Source organism: Zootoca vivipara, chromosome 12 (assembly GCF_965207765.1).
Source record: "Zootoca vivipara chromosome 12, rZooViv2.hap1.1, whole genome shotgun sequence".
NCBI classification, from domain to species: Eukaryota; Metazoa; Chordata; class Lepidosauria; order Squamata; family Lacertidae; genus Zootoca; species Zootoca vivipara.
The window spans coordinates 42,508,638-42,532,256 of NC_142595.1; the positions used below are offsets into that span (position 1 = coordinate 42,508,638).

At 42.9% G+C, this 23,619-nt stretch overlaps 2 protein-coding genes across 2 annotated transcripts; one reads left to right on the plus strand and one right to left on the minus strand.

Annotated features, from left to right (window-relative positions):
- Nucleotides 1–1,702: 1,702 nt before the first annotated feature.
- LOC118095598 (vomeronasal type-2 receptor 26-like) lies at nt 1,703–8,288 on the plus strand. Its single transcript, XM_088654762.1, has 6 exons — nt 1,703–1,857; nt 3,336–3,513; nt 3,677–4,531; nt 6,412–6,639; nt 7,072–7,198; nt 7,378–8,288. Exons 3-6 carry the CDS (start codon nt 4,385–4,387, stop codon nt 8,286–8,288), a joined length of 1,413 nt encoding a protein of 470 aa, XP_088510888.1. The 5' UTR covers nt 1,703–1,857; nt 3,336–3,513; nt 3,677–4,384.
- Nucleotides 8,289–15,315: 7,027 nt separating this feature from the next.
- On the minus strand, nt 15,316–22,968 carry LOC118095004 (vomeronasal type-2 receptor 26-like). Its single transcript, XM_035135843.3, has 5 exons — nt 22,681–22,968; nt 20,901–21,758; nt 19,651–19,878; nt 19,296–19,422; nt 15,316–16,214 (listed from the first exon to the last, which is right to left on the minus strand). Exons 1-5 carry the CDS (start codon nt 22,966–22,968, stop codon nt 15,316–15,318), a joined length of 2,400 nt encoding a protein of 799 aa, XP_034991734.2.
- Nucleotides 22,969–23,619: the final 651 nt, after the last annotated feature.

Genomic DNA, 23,619 nt, shown 5'->3' on the forward strand with positions numbered 1-23,619 from the left:
GTGTGGGGAATTTGGGGGTGTCACCAGAGGTGTCGTATTCATGGGCAGTTCCATATAGGGTGTTACAGTACCACCTTTGGTTGTATGTGTCTGTTTTTGATTGGAAGACTGTGCCTGAAGGGTTAATCATTGACAGCATGTAAAATTGCCAATAAAAGGGGGGCCCGGGCGTGTCTCGGGGTGGCCTTCCCGTACATCATCCTGTCATCGTCCCATCGTTCTTGCCAGCACAACAGTTTATCCTTCCCAGGTCCCAGCCGGGGATCTGGGAGACATCAGGGTTATCCAGAATGTGTGGGGATTGGGCTGGCTCTGGAGAACATATGTTCAAGCAGAGAGCCCCTCCCATTTCACCGCCGTCACAGGGGAGAGCAATGACAACCTCTTGGCGTATGGCCAATGCCTCCCCCAAGACCCCTTTAATAGGGAACCTTGGGATCACTGCCGTAAAGGGCGTGGGTAACCGCTTCATGCTCCCCCCCCCCCAATTTAGGAAGATAGACTAAACTATTCCACCCAAGGCTTGAAACTGCGAAAGTTGTGATGTTTTGCTATGGGGAAGGCAAAACCTGCCAATGCAGGAAAATTTCTTTCCGGCCCTTCGACGTAGCAGTGCCTGCGTACCTGTGGAGAAGAGGTTAACCTGCAAAAGAAGGTTTAACTGAGGGAGGGCAGGGTGGGAGAAGCTCTGGAGCCTACAGACGCTTTGCAGGTAAAATTCACCTTCTATTGTCTATTGCCTATTCACCTTCTATTGTTCTATCATACTAATCAGTGCCTGGACCCACACAGTCAACCCTCTATGATACGTTCTAGGAAGCCAAGTTGGGCCAGGGTCAAGGGAGCAGACTTATTTAAGCAGCTTGTCTACATGCTAAAAGCAATAGTAGAAAATGAAAACAATTGGGATCTAGTGAAAAAAAAATATAAGTTATTGATAGATGTAACGAAATAAAGCATAGAGAGAAAACTGATGGGTAGGCAACTTAAAAACAATGCTGAAAAAATTGGGATTAAGTGGAAAGATCATTATTTAGTCTATCAAGTTGTAATGGTACGTCATCAATTGCAATTTGTTTTACATTTGAAGAAGTAAAACAGCTTTAAATGATGTAAAAATGTAAAAAGTTTTTTTAAAAAATACAAAATAAACATCTAAAGCTGAGACCATTCCACCTGGGTGAAAATGCTTGTTGAAAGAAGATTACTTCTGTTATTCCTGGAAAGTATTAATAGTGAGTGCCTGTCATATCTCAACAGTGCAAAAATGTTTCTTCACAGGAGGACCAGAGGAAACTTCTTAAAAAAACACAATAGGCTTCTTTGCACCTGCAACTTGCAGAGAACCTCTAATTCTGCATCTGTGATTATCTACCTAAGAATTATCCAATTGACCATAATTATTTCAACTTTTTCTGTAAGTCCCAAGGGAGATCCAGGAGCTACTATGAAAACAATGACCCAATATGGATGGGTGTGATTAATATCCTGTGTGTTATTCAGAGCAGGGCTTAAGACAGGCGGGGGACAATAACTGGTATTACAGTATTTGTTTCCAATAGGTCAACTGAGTTAGGCTGTGTTATCAAATTATCAATCAAGTTAGGCTGTGTTACTTAAAGACACATAATTGAATAGCAATGAGGGAATAGGAATATCGCTATTCAGATAGATTCCATGCAAAATGAGGGGTCTTAATGTTGCTCAGTGTAATATGAGTGAACCTTTCACAGTAAACCACAACTATTATCGTTCCGGAGGTTTAACCATTGCTGCCATCATTTCTCAGATCTACACATTTTCCAACCCTATACACTTCAATAGACATCCCTCTCAAGAACTCATTGATGACGTCTTGTAAGAATTTGATTCCTTTAAAATCAAGAAGATATACCTGTGTTAATCTTTTGTAGTCAGAACAGCCAAAACTCTAATGTAGTCTGACATAAGAATTCTAGGATGAGCGTTTGCATCTGATTAAATGTTCTAGAGCCCACAAAATCATTCTGCCATAATTTACTTGTTAACGTCTTACTTTTAATCATAGTATATATCTGGTATTTGTAAAATGTATGAGTGGAATGACTGGGATTCCACCACTCTCTATGTTTCATTGTCTATTGTTATAGAAGTTAATATTGTTACTATTAGTAACAACATTAATTTAATGTTGTTACTATTCCAGTGTTGCGAGAAGCCAAGTTGCAGGGAACCAGGCAGAGGGCCTTCTCGGTGGTGGCGCCTGTCCTGTGGAACGCCCTCCCATCAGATGTTAAAGAGAAAAACAGCTACCAGATTTTTAGAAGACATCTGAAGGCAGCCCTGTTTAGGGAGGCTTTTAATGTTTAATTGTTTTATTTCATTTTTCTGTTGTAAGCCGCCCAGAGTGGCTGGGGAAACCCAGCCAGATGGGCGGGGTATAAATAATAAATTATTATTATTATTAGTAGTAGTAGTAGTAGTAGTAGTATATCAAAAGCATCCTTCACCAACTGTCACCAAATTTTTAAGAACATCCAGTAATATTTCACATATGCAAAATGGCAGCTCTTTGCAATTGTACTGATTGGAAATATTGCCTGTGGTATTTCTCTTCTTTTAAGATGGGTTGCTAACTTGTGGTCCTACACATGCTTCTGAACTACAATTCCCAACAGCCCTAACCAGCGATGGCCAATGCTCAGCAATGATGACAGTTGTTGTTCAGGTACCACTGGAGATCTACATGTCTGGTGACCCTTCTTGAGGGTATTTCAATCACTTCAGGCAGATACAATTGATAAAGGTACTCAAGGACTGACCTTGGGCTTCAGACTGGATTTGCTATTTAGGTCTCACCATAATGGATTTTTGGACTGGACCACCCCTCCACTGCCAGTTCTATGGTTTCCCATTTAACTTTGCTTTGTCATAAAGTTTCTTTATGGTCTTTCATCAATTTTAGCAGCATTTATGTCATCATCACCCCACCCGTAGAGAGCAGATCGGTCTAGCAGAAAGTATAAGAATATATCAATACAATCACATTTTATATCAATAGCATTTACCTGTATGAATCTGGCTTTTGTACATTGCTCATGAATGCATATACAGTACTGTATCTGGTTCCTGAATAAGAGGCATTTGTTGGCGTAAAATCAGAGAGTCATTGAATAGAGATGCACCCCTTCATATATTCTAAAGCAGAAATACTGTGACACAGCATGAAAATCTGATTGCAGGTTGATGACTCAGAGCTACCAGCACATCCTGGCCTTTGTATTTGCTGTAGAGGAGATAAATGAAGATCTCCAGATCTTTTCCAACCTCACCCTGGGCTTCAACATCTACAATAGCCATTTTATCGCTAGTGGGACTTATCGGGCTTCACTGGAACTCCTCTCCACATGGGGAAGATTCATCCCAAACTACAAGTGTGATGTGTGGAATGACGTTGTAGCTGTCATTGGAGGACCAAATTCAGATGTGTTTTTTTTCATGGTAACCATTCTCCGTATCTTCAAAATCCCACAGGTAATATTTGCTCCTGAAGCCCTGGACTTCTGACGTCTGTTAGATGGACTTTACTGATTCGGAGATGGAAAGCAGCATGCTAGAGAAACTTGTTCAAAAGTTCTTATTAAAGAAGGATTTAAAGAGAATTTATGTAATCAACATTCTTTTTGCATATTTATAGGTCGGCTATGGCTCTGCTCCTGTGATAAAAGGTCATGCCCAAGGAGCTTTCTTCCACAGGATGTTCCCAAATGTGGACAGACAGAATGCTGGGATTCTACAATTGCTGTTGTTTTTCAGGTGGACGTGGATTGGGGTGGTTTTTATAGATGATGACAACGGGCAGAGTTTTGTACAGACTGTGCTTCCTGAGTTTTCCCAGAGTGGAATCTGCTTTGACTTTGTGGAAACTTTACCAACACTCTATTTTACCAAGGATCTTGCTGACACAGTGGTTGAGTGGGTTGAAACATATAAGATTATTATGGGTAGCACTGCCAACGTTGTGGTTCTACATGGTGAAAATCATACTATGGTATTCTTGAGAATGGTTCCGCGTGTTTTAGAAATAGAGGATATTGCAAGGAAGACAAAGGTCTGGGTTATGACCGCCCAGGTGGAATTCGCATCAGTTCACTTCCAAAATACTTGGGACATAGACATCATCCATGGTGCTTTATCCATTGCAGTTCATGCCAAGGAGGTCTTGGGATTCCAGAAATTCATTCGGATGAGAAATCCTTTCTCTGCAAAATAAGACGTATTTCTCAGGATCTTCTGGGAAAAGGCTTTCAATTGTATATTCCCCCAGAGTGAGGTAGAATGGGAGGCTGGGGACATCTGCACAGGGGAGGAGAAGCTGGAGACGCTTCCTGCGTCTGTCTTTGAAATGAGCCTGACTGGCCACAGCTACAGTGTGTACAATGCAGTCTTTGCTGTAGCACATGCTTTGAAATCCATGCAGTCATTCAAATTGAAGCGCGCAACAAAGAGGGATGGAGGAAGAGGGGAGCTTCTGAATCAAGAATCATGGCAGGTAATTTCTTGAGCCCAGAGATTCAGGAGAGTTCATGCATGCCATCATCAGCACATCATAAGTTCAGGAAAATGGAGTGGTGTGAGAGAGGCCACCAGGGATGATGCTGGGATACTTTTGATATTGTTTGGAGGGTAATAATGGTATGTTTCTACTTGCTACTTTTAAAAACGTTTTGGAACCCAACTCCAAAAAGAAGAGGGCTGAGCTTTTCCTGTGCACAGTGTTTACCTAAGGTTTGGCAAAACACCACTAGACCCTTATTCATATATTAAAGTTGTTGAAAACCACTCCCAGCCAGTAAGGAAACCTGCTTCTCCAGCAACACAGTTTGATCTAGGACAAGCATCCCGAAACTTCGGCCCTCCAGATGTTTTGGACTACAGTTCCCATCTTCCCTGACTACTGGTCCTGTTAGCTAGGGATCATGGGAGTTGTAGGCCAAAACATCTGGAGGGCTGCAGTTTGGGGATGTCTGATCTAGGAGCACCTATAGTCTCTGCACCTGGTCCTTCAAGAACAAGGAAATTGAATCCGGGCCAGACAGCTGACTGCCTTCTCAACACTTATGTCACAAGGTCTTTTCCTCATGTGATTATTTCTGACTTAGCATATATCCTGATGATGGAGATATTGCTCATTAAAATCTGATGGGTGATGAGAATTATGTTTATCTAGGGTATATCAGATTTACTGCATTATCAGGGTGCTTTACTACCATTATGAGTGAATATGAACTTTCAAGGGGCCTCTAAAACAGTGTTTCTCAACCTTTTTTGGGCCAAGGCACACTTGTTCCATGAAAAAAATCACGCGGCACACCACCATTAAAAGACGGGGCAAATCCTGGGGGTTGGGAATGGGTGGGGGACTGAGGAATAGGGAGGGTGGGGAGACAGGGGGGGAAGGAAGTAGGTCGACCCACTGGCACACACACACACACACACACCCAAAAATGAGACTGAGAGAGGTCATTCCCACAACATTTACCTGCTTTGCCAGCCCTGGATGAGGTTGGTGTACTTGCTGAGAGAGCCCTCGAGCACCGCCTCCGTCGTCCTGCCTGCCGCCAGCCCCCCGCTCCCTCCTGGGATGGCCGCGGCTGAGCTGGGGCTTCTGCTGCTGCCGCCACCGCCGCCTCCCTCCGGCCTCCCCGCTGGTGTAGCCGCCGCCGCCGCCGCTGCTCCTTGGCGGCCCGAGAGCCCTCCCCGGCGAGGAGCCTGCCGAGGTGGGGCGGCTGCTGCTGTGGCTGCTGCTGTTACTGCCGCCACTGGACGGGGCTGCTGCTGCTCCGGAGTCCCCGCCGCCCTGCGCCGCTGCCGCCGCTGCCTTCTCCATGGAGCGCGCGGGGAGAGCGCGAGGAGGCGGCCTCGGCTGCCGACGGCGGGCTGGGAAATACCTGACTCATACACAAGGAGGGAGAGAGGAAGGGCCGGAGAGAGAGACCCGAGGGGCAGCCTCCGCCGCCTCCTCCTCCTCCTCCTCCTCCTCCTTCTCCCAGGATTGCGGGAAGCAGCGGCGTCGGCGGCGCTTTGTGTCCGGCGGCGGAGAGATCCGCCCCATCCCTCGATGTTCCCACTTCCAAGCCCGGCCCCTCAGCCCAGGCGCGCGGCCATGAAGCGCTGCCTCGCTCAGGGAGCGAGCGCGAGGAGATGACGGAGAAACACCCTTCGCGCCCCCGCGCCCTCCAGACTGACCCGGCCGGCTTCCTTTCCGGCGGGTCAGCGCTGCCTATTGGCGGCCGCAAATCGCCCTTCTCGTCGCCTCACGTCGCGGCACACCAGCCAGCGTCTCGCGGCACAGTAGTGTGCCGCGGAACAGCGGTTGAGAAACGCTGCTCTAAAACATAGTTTCTTGACTTCCCTGTTGTTTCAATTTAGCTCCATGACTTCCTTAAAAGGGTCTCCTTCAACAACAGTGCTGGGGAAAAGGTTTCCTTTGATCAAAATGGAGAATTAACAGCTGGATTTGATATTATCAACTGGGTAACATTCCCAAACCACTCTTTTCTTCGAGTCAAACTTGGCAAGATAGATGTCACTGCTCCCCTAGAGAAAATGTTGAACATTTCTTCTAATGACATTGTATGGCCTACCACATTTAACCAGGTATAGTCAATACATACTTAAACAACAGGAAGGAAAATTAGTTTGCAAAGTTTTGGACTCTAAGGCTCTAATTCTGTGAATACCTACTTAGTGTTTAGACCCATTTAATACTAAACAATTACCCCCCGTTTCAAATGTGTATGCAATTTGATATTTTAAAAATATCATGATAGGTTCATCAACATGTACATAAACAAAAATGAGAGATTCATAAAATGATGGTTCATTGTGGCAAATGAGCTTTCAAAGTGTTCTGTTGGGTTGGAGCTATGTTGGCCAAATCGTGGAGTAAGTGTAATTTTTTGCCCCCCAAAAATCTTTCTAGGAATGGCCTTAGCCAGTCTGAACAGGATGTGTGCATTATCAACACAATGCTCCTTTACATAGTGGACACAATTGTCTCAGACTTTCGCTGATTTCATCTCTGTACAGGCACAGCCCTTTTCTGTATGTAATGAATTCTGCCATGCAGGCACTTGGAAGACTAAGATGGAAGGGAAACCATTTTGCTGCTATGGTTGTGTTTCATGTCCAGAAGGGAAGATTTCCAACCTGACAGGTAAAGGTTGTTAATTTTAAATTGAGAGCACAGAGAAATATAAAGAGATAAATAAGTGGAAGAGGAGGCACATCATGAAGACAAATAGGACTGCCTCAAATGAATATTGAAGGTGGGGGAAAGAAAAGAGAAGGAGGAAAATGCAGATTGGTTTTACTAAAGCCTGTTTTTCTCCCCAGACATGGATGACTGTCTACAATGTCCAAGCGATCATTATGCAAACCATGAGCAGGATTTATGTATTCCAAAAAATATAATCTTCTTGTCTTATGGAGAACCTTTGGGAATCAATATGGCCATTTTTGCTCTTTGCTTTTCTTTGATCACAGCTTTCGTGCTAGGAATCTTCATTAAGCACAGCAATACCCCCATAGTCAAAGCCAACAACAGGAACCTCACCTACACCCTCCTCGTCTCCCTCATGCTTTCCTTCCTCTGTGCTCTGCTATTCATAGGCCAACCCGAGGAGGCGACGTGTCTTCTTCGACAAACTTCCTTTGCCATTGTCTTCTCAGTGGCAGTTTCTTGCATATTGGCCAAAACTGTAATAGTGCTTTTAGCCTTCATGGCCACCAAGCCAGGGTCCAGCCTGAGAAGATGGGTGGGGAATAGACTGGCCATTTCTGTTGTTCTTTTCTGCTCCCTGATTCAAGCCAGTCTGTGTATAATGTGGCTGGCAACATCGCCCCCGTTCCCAGATTTAGACGTGCACACAATGGCTGAAGAGATTGTTCTGGGATGCAATGAAGGTTCAGTCACCATGTTCTGCTGTGTCCTGGGTTTCCTGGGCTTTCAGGCCACTGTCAGCTTCATTGTGGCTTTCCTAGCCAGGAAGTTGCCAGACAGTTTCAATGAAGCCAAGTTCATCACATTCAGTATGTTTGTCTTCTGCACTGTTTGGGTGACCTTTGTCCCAGCCTATATGAGCACAAAGGGGAAATACACGGTGGCTGTGGAAATCTTCTCCATCTTGGCCTCCGGTGCTGCATTACTGGGTTGCATCTTTTCCCCTAAATGCTACATTATTCTGCTAAAGCCTGAGCTGAACAGCAAGGGGCAGTTAGTAAGAAGAAAGAAGGAACAAATCTGAAAGCATAAAGCCCCAGTTCGGCTGAAGTTCATGCTCGTTCGAATGTGCCTCTTTATGTTCATAGCCTCGGTCACCTTCTGGGAAAATCAATGGGCATTTTTGACACTTTTTCATAAGTTTGCTTGGGTGCAATCTCACTTCTCTTGGAAAGAATCAATGCCACTTCCCAAATAGGAGAACTTGAGTCATCTGTATCTGATTTTCAAGAAAACCACCCACAAGCTCTGCAGTGGCAAAACTGTACAGCTATTTATTTTTCCAGCTTGCCAGAAGCGGCTTAGTCATGCTGGAAGCTGACCCGGAAGCTGTATGCCGGCTCCCTTGGCCAGTAAAGTGAGATGAGCGCCGCAACCCCAGAGTCATCCGCGACTGGAACTAACGGTCAGGGGTCCCTTTACCTCTTCAATTTAGGCAGAGACCTTTCAGTTTTCTCCCCTTCCCCCTTTATCAATCTTTTATACTTTCCACATGTTTTTTAGGACCAGGAAGCACAACTCTTAATAAGTGTTTCCCTACAAGGAAATGTTTTTAGTTTTTAATTTGGAAGTTTTCCCCTCATTTCTCTTAATGCCACATCAGCCAAACCCCAGTTATTTCCATTTAGGCATGTGCTGCAACTTCTGCACTGCCCTAGTGCCTCAAATGCTATATATATAAGGCAACTCTGCACTGCAATGCTATCTCTGTATTTGTATCAGTGTATAAAACGTTTGGTCCAGACCATGTGGATTTGGAAAGCCTGTGGCATGTGAAACTCTTGTAACCACGTATCTCACTCTATTATATTTCTTGATAAGTGTGAGGGGAGAGACTCCATCAGGCAAGGCCTCCTTCCACCTGCCTTGCCCCACTCTCTTGTCTCTGCTTCTCAATTTGTATTGTATTATTTTATGTACTGTGGCATGCCATTGTTTTATTGATTATAGTTTAGAAATTATTTATTGTAACTGTTGAGTGGATTTCTGTTTATATGTTACTAGCTGGCCCTGCCACGCATTGCTGTGGGTTATTTGTGTGATTTCCCCTACCCTGTGCCAATCCTTGACATATCCCTGTGATTCCCCCACTCCTCCCCTCACTCCCCCGGCTTATCCTTGTGATTCCCCCCTCATCCCTCATCCCTGTGAATCCCCCAACTCTGTCCTGATCCATGACCAATTATGCCCCCTCTTCCCCCCACCCCTGGCTTATCCCTGTGATTTCCCCCTCTCCTCCCCCTAACCCCCCACTTACCCCTGTGATTTCCCTCCTCTCCTCTGTCCAACCCCCCCCCTTGGGTTATTCCTGTGACCCGTTCATTTTGCATACAATCATTCCCCCAATGCGCGTGTTCTGTAAAATTTTGCCCTGTCCCAACCCTGACTCCCCTACCCACGTGTGTTATGTGAAATAACATTGATTCTACCCAAAGGCATGGCCCTGTAAAAGGCCCATATTCAGTTGATTCTATGTTGCGGGCTATTTGGCCCCCTCATCCCCCACCCAGGCAGGCCCCTAAATCCACTCAGCCTAGTCTGCAAAGCTGAGGCGAGATACTGTGGAGAGGGCAGGTTTCATCCCTGTGTCTCCCCCCACCCTGTTCTGACCCATTATCCATCCCTGCCCCCTATTTGGGGCCCCCATCCCCCCCCAGGTAGGCCCCTACCTCCACTTGGCAATGTTGGGCCTTGTTGCTGCAAAAGGCCTGTTTTCAGTTGGTTGCTGTGGAATTTTGCAATGTCATCTGGTGGTGTGGCTTTGGAGGCAGCAGTGGGCGATCTGCCTTTCTATTGGATGTTGCTGGAGTCCTCAGAGCTTCTGCTGGTGATGTCTAATTTGGGCACCACTTTTTGTGTTTAATCATTATTTTAGGTATGAAAGGTTTGCTTTTTTGGAATTTTTTTTAATGCCAGATTCCCTCACTGATGGGCATGGAATATTGTGGCCAAATTTGTTACATTACAGTTCAGTGTTACGGAGAAAGGCTGTTACATCTGCGCGCGCAATGCCTACATTTTATATATAGAGAGAGATTATTTAATACTATTCTAATGATTGTTGAATGTTACTTTTTGAGGTAGGTTGCCTATTTTAAAGTTATGTTTTATTATCACATTTTTGTATTGCATTAGATTGTTATAAGGTGTACATTTTTTGTTTCTTCAGCTTGTAAACTGCCTTGAATATTGTAAGATAGAAAGACGGTGCAGTGGTATCTCTAGTTATGAACTCTTTGAGTTACATTTTTCGGGTTACGGACAATTTTAACCTGGAAGTGAGTTTTCTGAGCTCTCAGAGGCCTCGCTGCTGCCCAGAGCCAAGCCCGGACATCTGGGGGGCCTGCGGTGGCTCCGCGACTGGGTTCCAGCCGCGGGAGTTCTCCGAGGCCTCCGTGAATGCCGGGAGCCAAGCCCCAACATCTGTGGTGCCTACGGAGGCTCCGCGATCGGCCTCTAGCCGTGGGAGCTCTCTGAGGCCTCCGCAACTGCCCTGAGCCAAGCCTCGACATCCACAGGATGCCCAGCAGGTCACATCCCAGCCCCAAAGTTAGGTAAGGAACACTTACCTAACAAAGACCAAGAGCAGCGAAGCTGTTAAGAAAACAAAGATGAGCCTGGGCTGAAAAGCCCTTTACCAACCCTTGCCCCCCACCTAGCTGTAGCAAGATGGGTGGCACCTAGCCAGGTAAGCCCACCTACCCTGTGGGAGGGGGGAGTGGAAAATTTTGGGATTCTGCAAGAGATTTTGGGATTTGTTTATGTGAGTCTGCCCTGTGCCTTTGTCTCTGCTTTGCGCCTTTGTTTGGGGGACTTCTGGGGGACTCTGCCTTCTGTCATTGTTTTGGGGATTGTGTGGAACCCAGTTCAGCTACTGGTTGATTGTGTGACTGCAGAAATGGATAAAAGCCACCCATCCAAACAATGACTATTGTCAGTGCATGTAAGAAAAAATAAATAAATGCTCATTTTTTCATATAAAATATTGTCTTATTTATTTTATAGTACAGTACATTGATGATTGCCTTCATTTATGGCTCAATGGTCTCATTAGACAGTAAAATTCGTGTTAAATTGCTGTTTTAGGGGTGTTTTCCATTGTCTGGAATGGATAAATCCACTTTCCATTACTTTCAATGGGAAAGTGCGCTTCAGGTTAAGAATGCTTCAGGTTAAGAACGGACTTCCGGAACCAATTAAGTACTTAACCTGAGGTACCACTTTAGTTGTATCAATTCTTCATTCGTCTAAGTAGCTCTCTGCTGTTCAGTTCAGGCCTTAGCACAATCATAAGATATTTTGGGGAACATAAGCAGCCTAGTAACCCAGCACTGGAGATCAAGATTTCCACAGATCAAGATCTCCTTACCGGTATGTGCTTAGATATATTGGAACAGAGGAATTTAACAAAAAAAATCACAGATTTATAAAGAATTACTTCTCGATTCAGCACGGGAGAAGAATCGTTCTTGGTGGGAGTCTATGAACCTAATGAGAAAAAAGCAGAACTTTTTTTTAGGTTTTGGAGGGGTTGCCGTTTGAATATTTGGAAGAGAAAAGGCCATTTATTACAACCTCTTAAAGAGACTACGAATCAAATTTTGGAAAATGGTAGAGTCCCAGAGTCATGGGAAAATGCATATATTACCTTAGTGTGAAAACAAGATACAGTAATACCTCGGGTTACGAACGCGATCCGTTCCGGAACGCAGTTCGTAACCCGAATAGTTCGTAAACCGAACGCAATGGGCGCTGCCATTTTGCGCATGCGCAAAGCGCGATTTTCGCGCTTTGCGCATGCGCAGATCGCGCGATCACACGCGCGCCGCTTCTGCGCACGCGCACGCGGCGAAGACACTTCCGGGTTTGCGCAGTTCGTAACCCGAACTGTTCGCAAACCGAGGTGGTCGTAACCCGAGGTACGACTGTAGAGATTTAGTGTTGGTTAAAAGTTATAGGTCAATTTCATTGCTGAGTAATGATTATAAGTTATATGCATGGATTATGGCAAATCGGCTGAAGGTAGTATTAAAGAACTTTACACATCAAGATCAAGCTGGATTGATTGTTTAATAGCAAGGCATATTATAGACATAGTAGAGTATTTACAGGAAGAAATGAAAAAGCAGCATTAATATTTTTGGATGCGGTGAAAACCTTTGATAACATTTCTTGGTATTTTATAATTAAGATGTTAGAAAAGATGGAGTATGGAGATAATGATGATGATGATGATGATGATGATGATGATAATAATAATAATAATATAATAATAATAATATATTATTGTCGCGGTCACTCTGACCTGCACATCACCCCCGGACGTTTGACGGTCTATTGGTGATGTGCCTACGACAAACAAATACTTTCAGTCACTCACACACCTCAGACCAGGATATCGTAAAATAAAACAAGATAGTTTATTTGAATGTTCTTATGCGTATTGGTTACTGTACAAAGCTTAAACGGTTTCAAATAACAGATGGTTCCTATACCGGCCTAATACCTCTAAATCTGAATTACCGGCCTATTACCTCTAAATATAACTAATAATATGTATCACTAATCTCATAACACTGTATCCTGTCTGTCTATCTCCCTGTTTAACAGCCACCTCAATATTAACCAACTCTTATCTTCACACCAACTCTAACCTGACTGACTTCAACCAACAACTCCCTTCAACCCCCTCACTGACTTCAGGGGTGGGGTTTTTATATTCCCCCAGAGCCCTCCCCCCTGGGTTCTTAGGGTTCTAACAGGGTTAACCCTCTACAGCCTGGCTAATTTTTAAACTGATTGCTACAATTATGTATACCCCACCCATCTGGCTGGGTTTCCCCAGCCACTCAGGGTGGTTTCCAACAGAAGTATTAAAATAAAAATCATTTATTAAACATTAAAAGCTTCCCTAAACAGGGCTGCCTTCAGATGTCCTCTAAAAGTCTGGTAGTTGTTTTTCTCTTTGACATCTGGTGGGAGGGCGTTCCACAGGGCGGGTGCCACTACCGAGAAGGCCCTCTGCCTGGTTCCCTGCAACTTGGCTTCTTGTAGTGAGGGAACCGCCAGAAGGCCCTCAGCACTGGACCTCAGTGTCCGGGCAGAACGATGGGGGTGGAGACGCTTCTTCAGGTATACTGGACCGAGGCCGTTTAGGGTTTTAAAGGTCAGCACCATACACTTTGAATTGTGCTTGGAAACGTACTGGGAGCCAATGTAGGTCTCAGCGGCTGCTCCCAGTCACCAGTCTAGCTGCCACATTCTGGATTAGTTATAGTTTCCGGGTCACCTTCAAAGGTAGCCCCACATAGAGCGCCTTGCAGTAGTCCAAGCGAGAGATAGATTTGTAAAAGGAATTAAGGCAATTTATGCAGAGCAAACCGCAAGTTTGATTGTAAATAATACAGTGGCTGAAAAATGTAAAATTTCAAAGGGAACAAGAGAAGGGTATCCCCTGTTACCTCTCTTATTTATATTAGCCTTAGAGGTGTTGGCAAGAAAAATAAGAAACAAACCAAACGTAAAAGGGATACGGGTGGGCCAACAGAGTTTCAAATTAAAAGCCTTTGCTGATGATATAGTGTTGTCAGTAGAGGGGCTGCTGTTAAGTGTACCCAAGGTGTTGGAAGAAATCAGAAAATATGGAGAAGTGGCAAGGTTTAAAATAAATTGAAATAAATCTAAGGTTATTGTTAAAAATATGGATGCAAAGGGGGGAATTGCAGCTACTCAGTGGGCTGACAATTTTTTAAATGGTAAAATATTTAGGGGTTTGGTTAATAGTAAAACAAAAAACAAAAACACCAATATATTTCAAGATAGTTATGTTAAAACCTGGAATGAAATTAAGAAAAATCTTGAGATATGTGGAAGATTGACACTCTCTTTATTGGGGAGGATTTTGGTTATAAAGATGAATCTGCTGCCAAAAAACTTTTGTGTGTGTGTGTGTGTTTCAAACCACTCCATCAGTCAGCAGAACGACATATACAGTGGTACCTCAACTTACGAACGACTTGACAACTGAATTTTCCAACTTACGAATGGGGGTAATGGCCACGCACTTACGGATGTCTCGACATCCAGAAAAAAACTGTGGCGGTTTTAGATAGGGATTTTCCGAATTTTTAGATAGGGTTGCTTCGACTTACGATTTTTTCCGTTTCCAATGCATTCCTATGGGAAATCGCGTTTCCAATGGCGTTTTTCGATTTACGAAGGTGCCTTCGGAACGGATTAAATTCGTAAGTCGAGGCACCACTGTACCTCGATACCTATTCAATATAACATGACGATGCCAAATTGAATATGATAATGAACAACATAGTTGTATCAATTCTTTATTCATCTAAGTAGCTCTCTGTGTCCAGTTCAGGCCTCATAAAATATCATAAAATATTTTGGGGAACATATGCAACCAAGTAACCCAGCACTGAAAAGCAAGACCTCCACAGAAGCTATATTAACTTTTGTGGTGGTCATGCAAAAAGGTTAAAAACTTATCTCAGCTGCATAAATGGTGTATCATCAGAGAAGGAGGGAAGAATGGCAGGCAAAGTTTATAGAATAAATAGAAATGGCAAGAGTGAAAAACAGAAAAAGAGATCAGGATGGTTGGTTATGCTTTATGGAACATTTAGAGACATATTGTAAACATATTAAGAAGTTAACAGTAACAGAATAAATGTAGCAGTAAAAACAAAAATTGAGATATGAAGATGAGGAAAAAAGATACAGGGAGAAATTAGAATATGCAGTGGGAAAGAATGTAATAAAATGCATGATGGAAGGGGCGAAGGGGAGTCAATATTAAATATGTATTTCTTTTATTTGAAATGTTATTGTTTTAGTGGAAAATGAAAATAAAATTTGAAAAATAAAAATGCAAAAGTAACATAGTTCCCATTTCTGACTAAAATATGATTAGGTGGCTATCAATTGAATGGGATAATAACCAACATGGCTGCAAATACCCCATTGCTTTATCAAAGCTCATCTAAAATGGAAAAGAGCTATTTAAGGTGGATATGGGCTACAGAATGTTAGGTTTGTCAATCCTTTCTTCTTAGTTGCTCCCTACTGTTCAGCTGAGGCCTCATCAGAATAACAAAACATTTTGGGGAAAATATACAACCTAGTAAACCAGCACTGGAGGCTAAGATGGAGAATATCTCCACAGCCACCATATATTTTCCTCTTGTGCTCAGATAGGTGGGAACAAAGGACAGCCACACACTGCAAAAAACCAACATGCTGAAGGTGATGAACTTGGCTTCATTAAAACTGTCAGGTAACTTCCTGGCTAAGAAGGCTATAGTGAAGCTGGCAACGGCCAGTAAGCCCATAAAGCCCAAGACACAGTAGAACATGGTGACTGACCCTTCATTACATTGTAGAACAATTTCTTTAGTCACAGAGTGCATATCAATATCTGGGAATGGGGGAGATGTTGCCAGCCATACACAACAAAGAATAGCTTGAATCAATGAACAGGACAGAACAATGGAAATGGCCTGTTGTTTTCCCACCCATTTCCTCATCCTGGACCCTGGTTTGTTCACCCTAAAAGCAAGGACCACAATGATTGTCTTGGCCAACACACAAGAAACTGCCACTGAAAAGATGATGCCAAAAGCTGTTTGTCGAAGGAGACATGTCACTTTATCAGGTCGACCGATGAATAGCAAAGCACAAAGGAAGGCAAGAAGGAGGGAGGTGAGGAGAGTGTAGGTGAGGTTCCGGTTGTTGGCTTTGACTATGGGAGTTTCCCGGTGCTTAATGAAGACCCAAAGCACCAAAGCGGTGGTGAAAGAAAGGGAAAGAGCAAGAACTGCCAAAGTGATCCCCAAAGGTTCTCCATAAGACAGGAAACTGATGTCCTTTGGAATACATGAATCCCGTTCCATGTTTGGGTATTGATCTTGTGGGCAATGAAGGCATTCATCCATGTCTGGAAAAGAAAATTCAAGCTTCTATGCAGTGCAGCACAATTTGTTTTCTACTAAAATAATCAAAATCAAAATGACAAAATATTAAATATGAGTTGAAAGTTATTTTTGCATTTCCTGTGACTTTTTCTATGGTCACTGAACATGCTGAGCCCTCTTTGTGCCTTTTCCTTAAGAGGGAGAGGCTGTTTCACCTTTAGCTTTCCTCAAAAGTTGTAGTTGTAACTCTACAATCTTCAGATATTCTCTCCAAAAAGCTGCCGTCTAACTATCGACCAATAAGTCTACTGTATTATCAAATATGGGGAAATTGTATCCAAAACATCTATTATCCGAACTAACCATGTGGCTTGACGTGAACAACATCATAGGTCCAGAGCAGGCAGGGTTTAGGCCAGGGAAATCCACCTTGTGCAACTCTAACTGTATAGCGTTAGCCCATCTAGCCTCCAAGTACACATGGTACCATAAAGATGGCCTATACGTGGCCTTTTTAGATCTTAAGGCTGCTTTTGATTCAGTCGATAGGGGGTTGTTATGGTCCAAACTGGAGTCATTAGGCCTAGATCCTAGGTTACTTTTCCTGATTAAAAAGCTTTACTCAAATAACACCTGTCATATAAGAATAATCCCAGGGGACAAGGTCTCAGACCCTGTTTTTATAAATCAAGGTGTGAAACAGGGTTGTGTACTTGCTCCCTCTCTCTTTAACCTCTTCTTAAATGACCTTGCCCCATTATTAAAACTGGTGGACACTCACAGCCCAAACCTCAACGCATCAAAAATTCCTATCCTCCTATCCTTCTCACGGACAAGAATTGGCTTAAAGCATCTGTTAAATACCTGTATTGACTATCTGTCCAGAATGAAAATGAGCATGAACTTCAATAATAGCAAAATAATGGTTTTCGGGAATTCTCATAAGAGCTATAGTTGGGTTTTTGGTGGGATACACATCCAGCAGGTATCCAAGTTCAACTATCTGGGGATCACTTTCCATCATTCCCTACGGGACCGCCTCCCCCGGTATGCCCCGCAGAGGACATTAAGGTCCACAAATAATAACATACTGGAGATCCCGAGTCACAAGGTGGTTAGGCTGGCCTCAACCAGGACCAGGGCCTTCTCAGTACTGGCCCCCGACCTAGTCTGTCTCAGGAGACTAGGGCCCTGTGGGATTTGTCATCTATTTGTAGGGTCTGCAAGACAGAGCTGTTCCACTTGGCCTTTGGACTGACGCAGTCTGACCCCGGGGTTACCCTCCCCTAAGGTTTTATCTTATAATGGTTTTATCTTACTTGTAGATTTTTATTTTTGAAACTGAATTTTAACATTGTACTAATCTGCATTTTAATTGGTTTTTTTATACTTCCGTTGGTATTTTTGCTGTTAGCCGCCCTGAGCCCGGTCTTGACTATTATTATTATTATTATTATTATCATCATCATCATCATCATCATCATCATCACAGGCTTCGGTGGGCCTCGCACTGCGCGGCAGCAGTAAACGCCAGTAAGCTGTCTATGCAGGCCATAATGCGCTTCTTTGTCACAAGAGGCAACCAACACATCTCTTCTGCCCTTAAAGTTTTTAATGCCAAAGTTAGAGCTCAACTGCTCTATGGAATTCCAATCTGGATGTCCGGGTTTACCCAGTCAGTGGTGCGAGTGCAGACAGCCTTTCTATTTAAGATTTTCACTGTCCCACGCTGTGTATCTTATGCAGCCTTATGCCTTGAGAGAGGCCAACATAACCTAGAGACAGTTGCCTGGACGAGTTTTCTCTTATGCTGGCTAAACATTTGCTTTTCAGCAGCCAAAGACACTTTACTTAGTGAAGTTCTGTCAGACTCCTTCCCTTCCCCAGGACTACAACTGTTTTGTACAAAAATACTGGAACTTGGGCTTTCAGAGGATCTCCTAGGTGCCGTGGCTTTCCCCTTCGCCAAAGCCATGTTACAAACTAGGTTATGGGACATAGAGCGCCAGGAACTAATTTCAGCTGCGGAAAAAACATGTTCCCCTTTTTATTTTCGACTCTCTTGGGCGCAGGAATTTAACCCCAATTATTTACAATTTTTGTTTAACCCACAAGAAAGAAGAAGAAGAAGAAGAGGAGGAGGAGGAGGAGGAGGAGGAGGAGGAGGAGGAGTTTGGATTTGATATCCCGCTTTATCACTACCCGAAGGAGTCTCAAAGCGGCTAACAATCTCCTTTCCCTTCCTCCCCCACAACAGACACCCTGTGAGGTAGGTGGGGCTGAGAGAGTTCAGAGAAGTGTGACTAGCCCAAGGTCACCCAGAAGCTGCATGTGGAGGAGCGGAGACGCGAACCCGGTTCCCCAGATTACGAGTCTACCGCTCTTAACCACTACACCACACCACTCCAGGGCTTTTTCGCTGGATAGGTTCAATTCTAATCCCTCTAACCTCCTCTGGGGTAGGTTTGTGGGGATGGCAGAAGGAGATAGGATCTGCCCATATGATGCCCACCTAGTGGAAACTCTAGCTCACATGGTCCTCAAATGTAAATGTATGATGATCTCCGACAACAATTCCTAGACCAACTATGTATCCCAATATGGAAACTGGAGACAGAGGTTATATGCTTCCTATTACAGGGGAGAGATCAGGAGCTCACCAAGACAGTAGCTAAATTCCTCTATTTGATATTTTGCCGCCGAAGTACATTACAGGACCCTGCCCTTGTTGGAGACCCACAGAGGTGAAATAGATTGTTGGCCCCTCTTCCCTTTGGCAAGTGACTGTACTGATGATATGGCGATGAGATCGTACTGGCCTATTTACTTTGAATGTTTGTAAGTGATGCCAATATACTGATACTGATATTCTCTACAAAAACATTATATCTTCTTCTGAGAGAGTGGTGGTTCCTCCTTTTTTTGGTTAGCTAGTGACCAGCACTCAGTGACTTGGGACTGCTATGGTTAAGTATATCATGCTGTATCATCATATCAAGAACCGTATCATTCACTTAATTCTGAAAAACCTTCTCAACAAAAGGGAAATGGATTTCTGAATACCTGAGTGACATTTGAAAGGCTCTATATATCATGTCTCTTACCCATCTGGCTGGAAAACTTCCCTTCAGGACATTGAATGCAGTCATAACAGCAAAATGGCTCCCCTTCCTTCTTTGCTTTATGGTAACCCAAAGGGCATTTATCATTACAAACAGAAAGGGGCTGCACCTGTCCACAAATGAAATACGAGAAGGTTTTCTCTTTTGCAACTTGTATATCAAAAGTGCACTACATTCTGGAAACTTGAAGAACTGTCACTTAATTGACACAACATTTTCAAACATTCTTCCACTTACACTAAAGCTGTGGGTAAACACAGAACTGAGCAATGTCAATAGGTGAACTGCGAATCATTCTGGAAGTAATAGATATGCAACAAAAATGAATGGACCTCACCTGGTTAAAGTTGCTGGGCCACACAATGGCATCTTCCCAAATGCTAAATGTTTCTTCTTGGGGAGCCATGGAGTCTATCTTTCCAACTTTGACTCTCTGAAAGGACTGATTGGGAAATGTGACCCAGTTTATAACATCAAATCCAGCCTCTATTTCTCCATTTTCATTGAAGCAAACCTTTTCCCCAACACTATTATTAAATACTATCCTCTTAACAAAGTGGTTAAGCTAAAGAAAGGCAGGGCAAAGAAAATAAACGAAAGGCAATTATTTAGGATATGCCAAAGGCTGGCAATAATTCCCACTAGATTACAGAACTTTTCAAAACTTTATGCTGGGAAATCTTTTTTTTCAAATATATTTATTGAATTTTATAACAAACAACAAGAAAAAACACAAAACCAACACACACACAAATGCAAATACAAAATACAAAATAAAAATACTACACTAGAAAAAATACAAAAAATTCTTACTATTTAAATCGTATTCCAAATCTAACACTATTGACTTCCTCGTTCCCTCTGCGTTACACTGTATATCTTCTTTAGTAATTTCGACTTCTTATCTCTTAACTTATTTTCCATTATAACTAACTTAAATCTATACCTTATATAACCTTGTATTATGACTTATCACATATTTCACAATTTATTACACACTTATAGCTACATCTAATTATGTCTAAATCTCAACATTTAACTATCTACAACCTCTCTGTACCTTCTTCACCTCAATATTAACTACATTTTATGCTGGGAAATCTTAGATATAGAGAGCGGAAGATGGGCATATACCACTTTTAGTAAAGCAACCCTAACCCTGGCAGGGCAGCAACAGAATATGACAGGGAGGATTAGCCAATTCTGCATCCACAGCTGTATCATTCACACCTGCTGTGGTGGAAGGCGGGGACAGCCAAATCCTACTCCATTCTCATCATCATGTCTTTTTGGAATTTCCACAGAGTTTCAATTCTTTTTGTACTCATTGGTACCTGGTGAGACATGGAGCTTCGACAATTTCATTGGGGATACAGGAAAGCTATTGCTAATATAGACATTCTTCAGAAATGAATACACCATGCCTTGGAAAACCAGGCACTGGAGAAGAACAGTGGGAGAAGACTATTGCCAGAATGTCCTGTTTGAAGGCTTCCTCAAGCTGTCTGGTTGGCTGCTACAGGAAGCCCTTGGACTGAACCAGCAGGACTGAACCTTACTTTGATCTTAGTGTAGTCAGGACATTACCTTCCACAACTCTTGATTCTGAAGTTTTCCTCCTTCATCCACTATCCTTCTGCCTTTGTATCTAGATGAATGCATGGCCTGCAATGCATGTGCTACTGCAAAGGCAGCTGTGTAGACACTGTAGCTGTGGCCAGTCAGGCTCATTTCGATAACAGATGCAGGAAGAGCCTCCAACTTCTCATCTCCACTGCAGATGTCTTCATCCTGTAGGTCTACCATAGAGTTGGGGAACCGACACCCAAATGCCTGCTCCCAGAAAACCCCAAGGAAGCCATCTTCTTTCTCTATAGAAGGGTTTCTCATCAGAAGAAATCTCTGGAATCCTATAACCTCACTGGAGTGGACAGCAAAGGATATAGCACCATGGAGGAAGTCTATGTTCCAATCTCTTTGTAAAGGAAAGGAAGTGAACTCCATCTGGGCTGTCATAATCCAAACTTTACCATTTCTCTTTGTTGCGGGAAGCTCCTGTGCTAAAACATGGGAGAATGTCCTCAGGATGAGCATGGTCTCGATTTCACCATGCATGACCAATGCATTCACAGTGCTCCTCATAATGCTTTCTTTCATTTCAAATCCCTCTTCCACCATGTCTACAATATCACTGGAAAAAGACATTTTGGGAATTCTCGCTATGAAATCAAAGCAGATACCTCTCTGAGCAAACTTGTCCATCACATTCTGTTCAAATCTCTCTCCATTGTCATCCTGCGCAGAAATTACTCCAATCCATGTCCACTTGAAATATAGCAGTATCAGGACAATTGCCTCATATTGATGCTCCAAATTTGGGAACATTTGGTTATAGAAAGCAGCTTGGGTTTTCTTATCTATCACTGCCGGAGAGCCATATATGATCTAATGGAAATATTAAAAAGTTATGTTAGGAGAAAAAGACCAATCCCACATGGTTTCTGTGGGGGAGACATACTGATGCAGTCAAAATTATTTAACCTGCATTGCAAATCAAGTTTATTAACAATATTTACAGGCAGTTAATTCATCCGGAAATACATAGAAATAATATGATTTACTTCCAATATACAGAGGAAGGGCAATTCGTATTTTTTCCCACCTATTATTGGCTTTATCCCCTTCAGGTTTGTATACTGCCTTTACTACTAACACAAGTAAGTTGCTGTGTTACAGTATGAGATTATTATAATGGAATTCTGTTTAAGGTCCTTTGTGGATTGTTCATTGTTAATCTTAATGTTCTCTTTTATTTTTTTGCACCCTTGAAACCTTGACTGGCCACAGGCTGACTGATCATTTGGAGTTTGTTAAACATTTTTACTACGGTATATGTTGGGATTTGTTATTTATTTGATAGTGTCTCATTTTCAATTGTACATTTTGTATGTCTTAATGTATCCAAGGTCATACCTTGAATCCAAGGTCATACCATGCATCTTATCTGTGGAATCTTATGCACAAGCATACAGCATTTTGAATTAGATACTGAATGCCAATTGCTGGGAATGACCAGTGTGGAGAGTGATGTTTTGTTCATGTCCTGCTTGTGGAATTCCCAAAGGCATTTGGATAGTTTCTTGGAGAACAGAAGGCAAGGCTATATAGGCTCCTGGTTTGATCCAGTAGGGATTTAATAAAGAATAGTCCTACTTAATAATAATTTAAAAACAATGATTTATTATTTTTTACCCCACCAATTCTGGATGCCTCACACTGCAAATAAAATGTTTAAAAGGAAAACCTTTACAATAAAGAGATGAGCAAATTGCTTGTTAACCTTTCCTACTGCATGCATACATCTTACCTGTGGAATCTTATAGATGCTTGGGATATCTCCCATGTGGAGACAGACTTCAGAGACAGGTCCCCCAATGACTGCTCCTGGATTGTTCTGTCTATCACATTTGTAGTTGGGGGTTAATTTGCCCAGTGTAGAGAAAAGTTCCAATGAGGCATAGTAGGTCCACCTTGTATCAAAATAGCTATTATAGATATGGAACCCCAGGGTGACATTAGGTAAAATGTGGGGGTTTTCATTGATCTCCTTGACAGCAAATATCAAGGCCAGGATATGTTGGTAGATGTGGGTCATCACCCTGCAATTAGAGTTATTGTGAGAGTGGATTTCTTCCAAATATGACATATGCTTCTTTTCAGTTCCATGCATTTTTACTGAATACATTATTGTACAGCTAATAAACTCCACTAAACCCTAGAAAATAATAAATGCTAGGATTTTGGTGATTTGGGATATGGAGGAAGAACGAAAAGGACCGAAACTAAAAAGTAATCCTCATCTCCAGTTACTGCTGTCTCACAGTTTCTTCCCTACAACCTGGAAATTCTTATATACTCCTAAGCATAAAATGGTATGATATCTCAGTTCTGAAGGGTAATGTGGCAGAGCTAGGACAGATACATGACATTCAGATACATGACATTACAAAGGAATATTTAGAAGAACAAAAAACAAACGCCAAAGCCTTACACAGTGTCTTCAAAGATGTCATTAGAAGGGAGTTTTCTGAAAGTGATTGGAATGGAAAATCTATATATCTGAGCTATAATGCTGGCAATGATGAAGTCTCCAGGCTGGTAAAACTTGTGGAGAATGGGAAGGGAGTTGCTGACACTGCATTTGATGTCAGGCGTCTTGTATGCCACCAGAGGCAAAAAGATCAGGACTGCCAATGGCAGTAGCTTCTGTGAAAAAAATTGTTCGCTACTCCCATTCTGCTGTCTC

Excerpts from the sequence above, each read along its gene's own strand:
- LOC118095004 (XM_035135843.3), bottom strand. The coding sequence starts at position 22,968 with ATGACCCACATCTACCAACATATCCTGGCCTTGATATTTGCTGTCAAG. Across the intron at positions 19,423-19,650 it reads GGCCCAGCAACTTTAACCAG|GTGCAGCCCCTTTCTGTTTG; the intron begins GTGAGGTCCATT and ends ATTTGTGGACAG. Across the intron at positions 16,215-19,295 it reads GAAGTTTTCCAGCCAGATGG|ACATGGATGAATGCCTTCAT; the intron begins GTAAGAGACATG and ends TTTCTTTTCCAG.
- LOC118095598 (XM_088654762.1), top strand. The coding sequence starts at position 4,385 with ATGAGCCTGACTGGCCACAGCTACAGTGTGTACAATGCAGTCTTTGCT. Across the intron at positions 4,532-6,411 it reads TGAATCAAGAATCATGGCAG|CTCCATGACTTCCTTAAAAG; the intron begins GTAATTTCTTGA and ends GTTTCAATTTAG. Across the intron at positions 6,640-7,071 it reads GGCCTACCACATTTAACCAG|GCACAGCCCTTTTCTGTATG; the intron begins GTATAGTCAATA and ends ATCTCTGTACAG.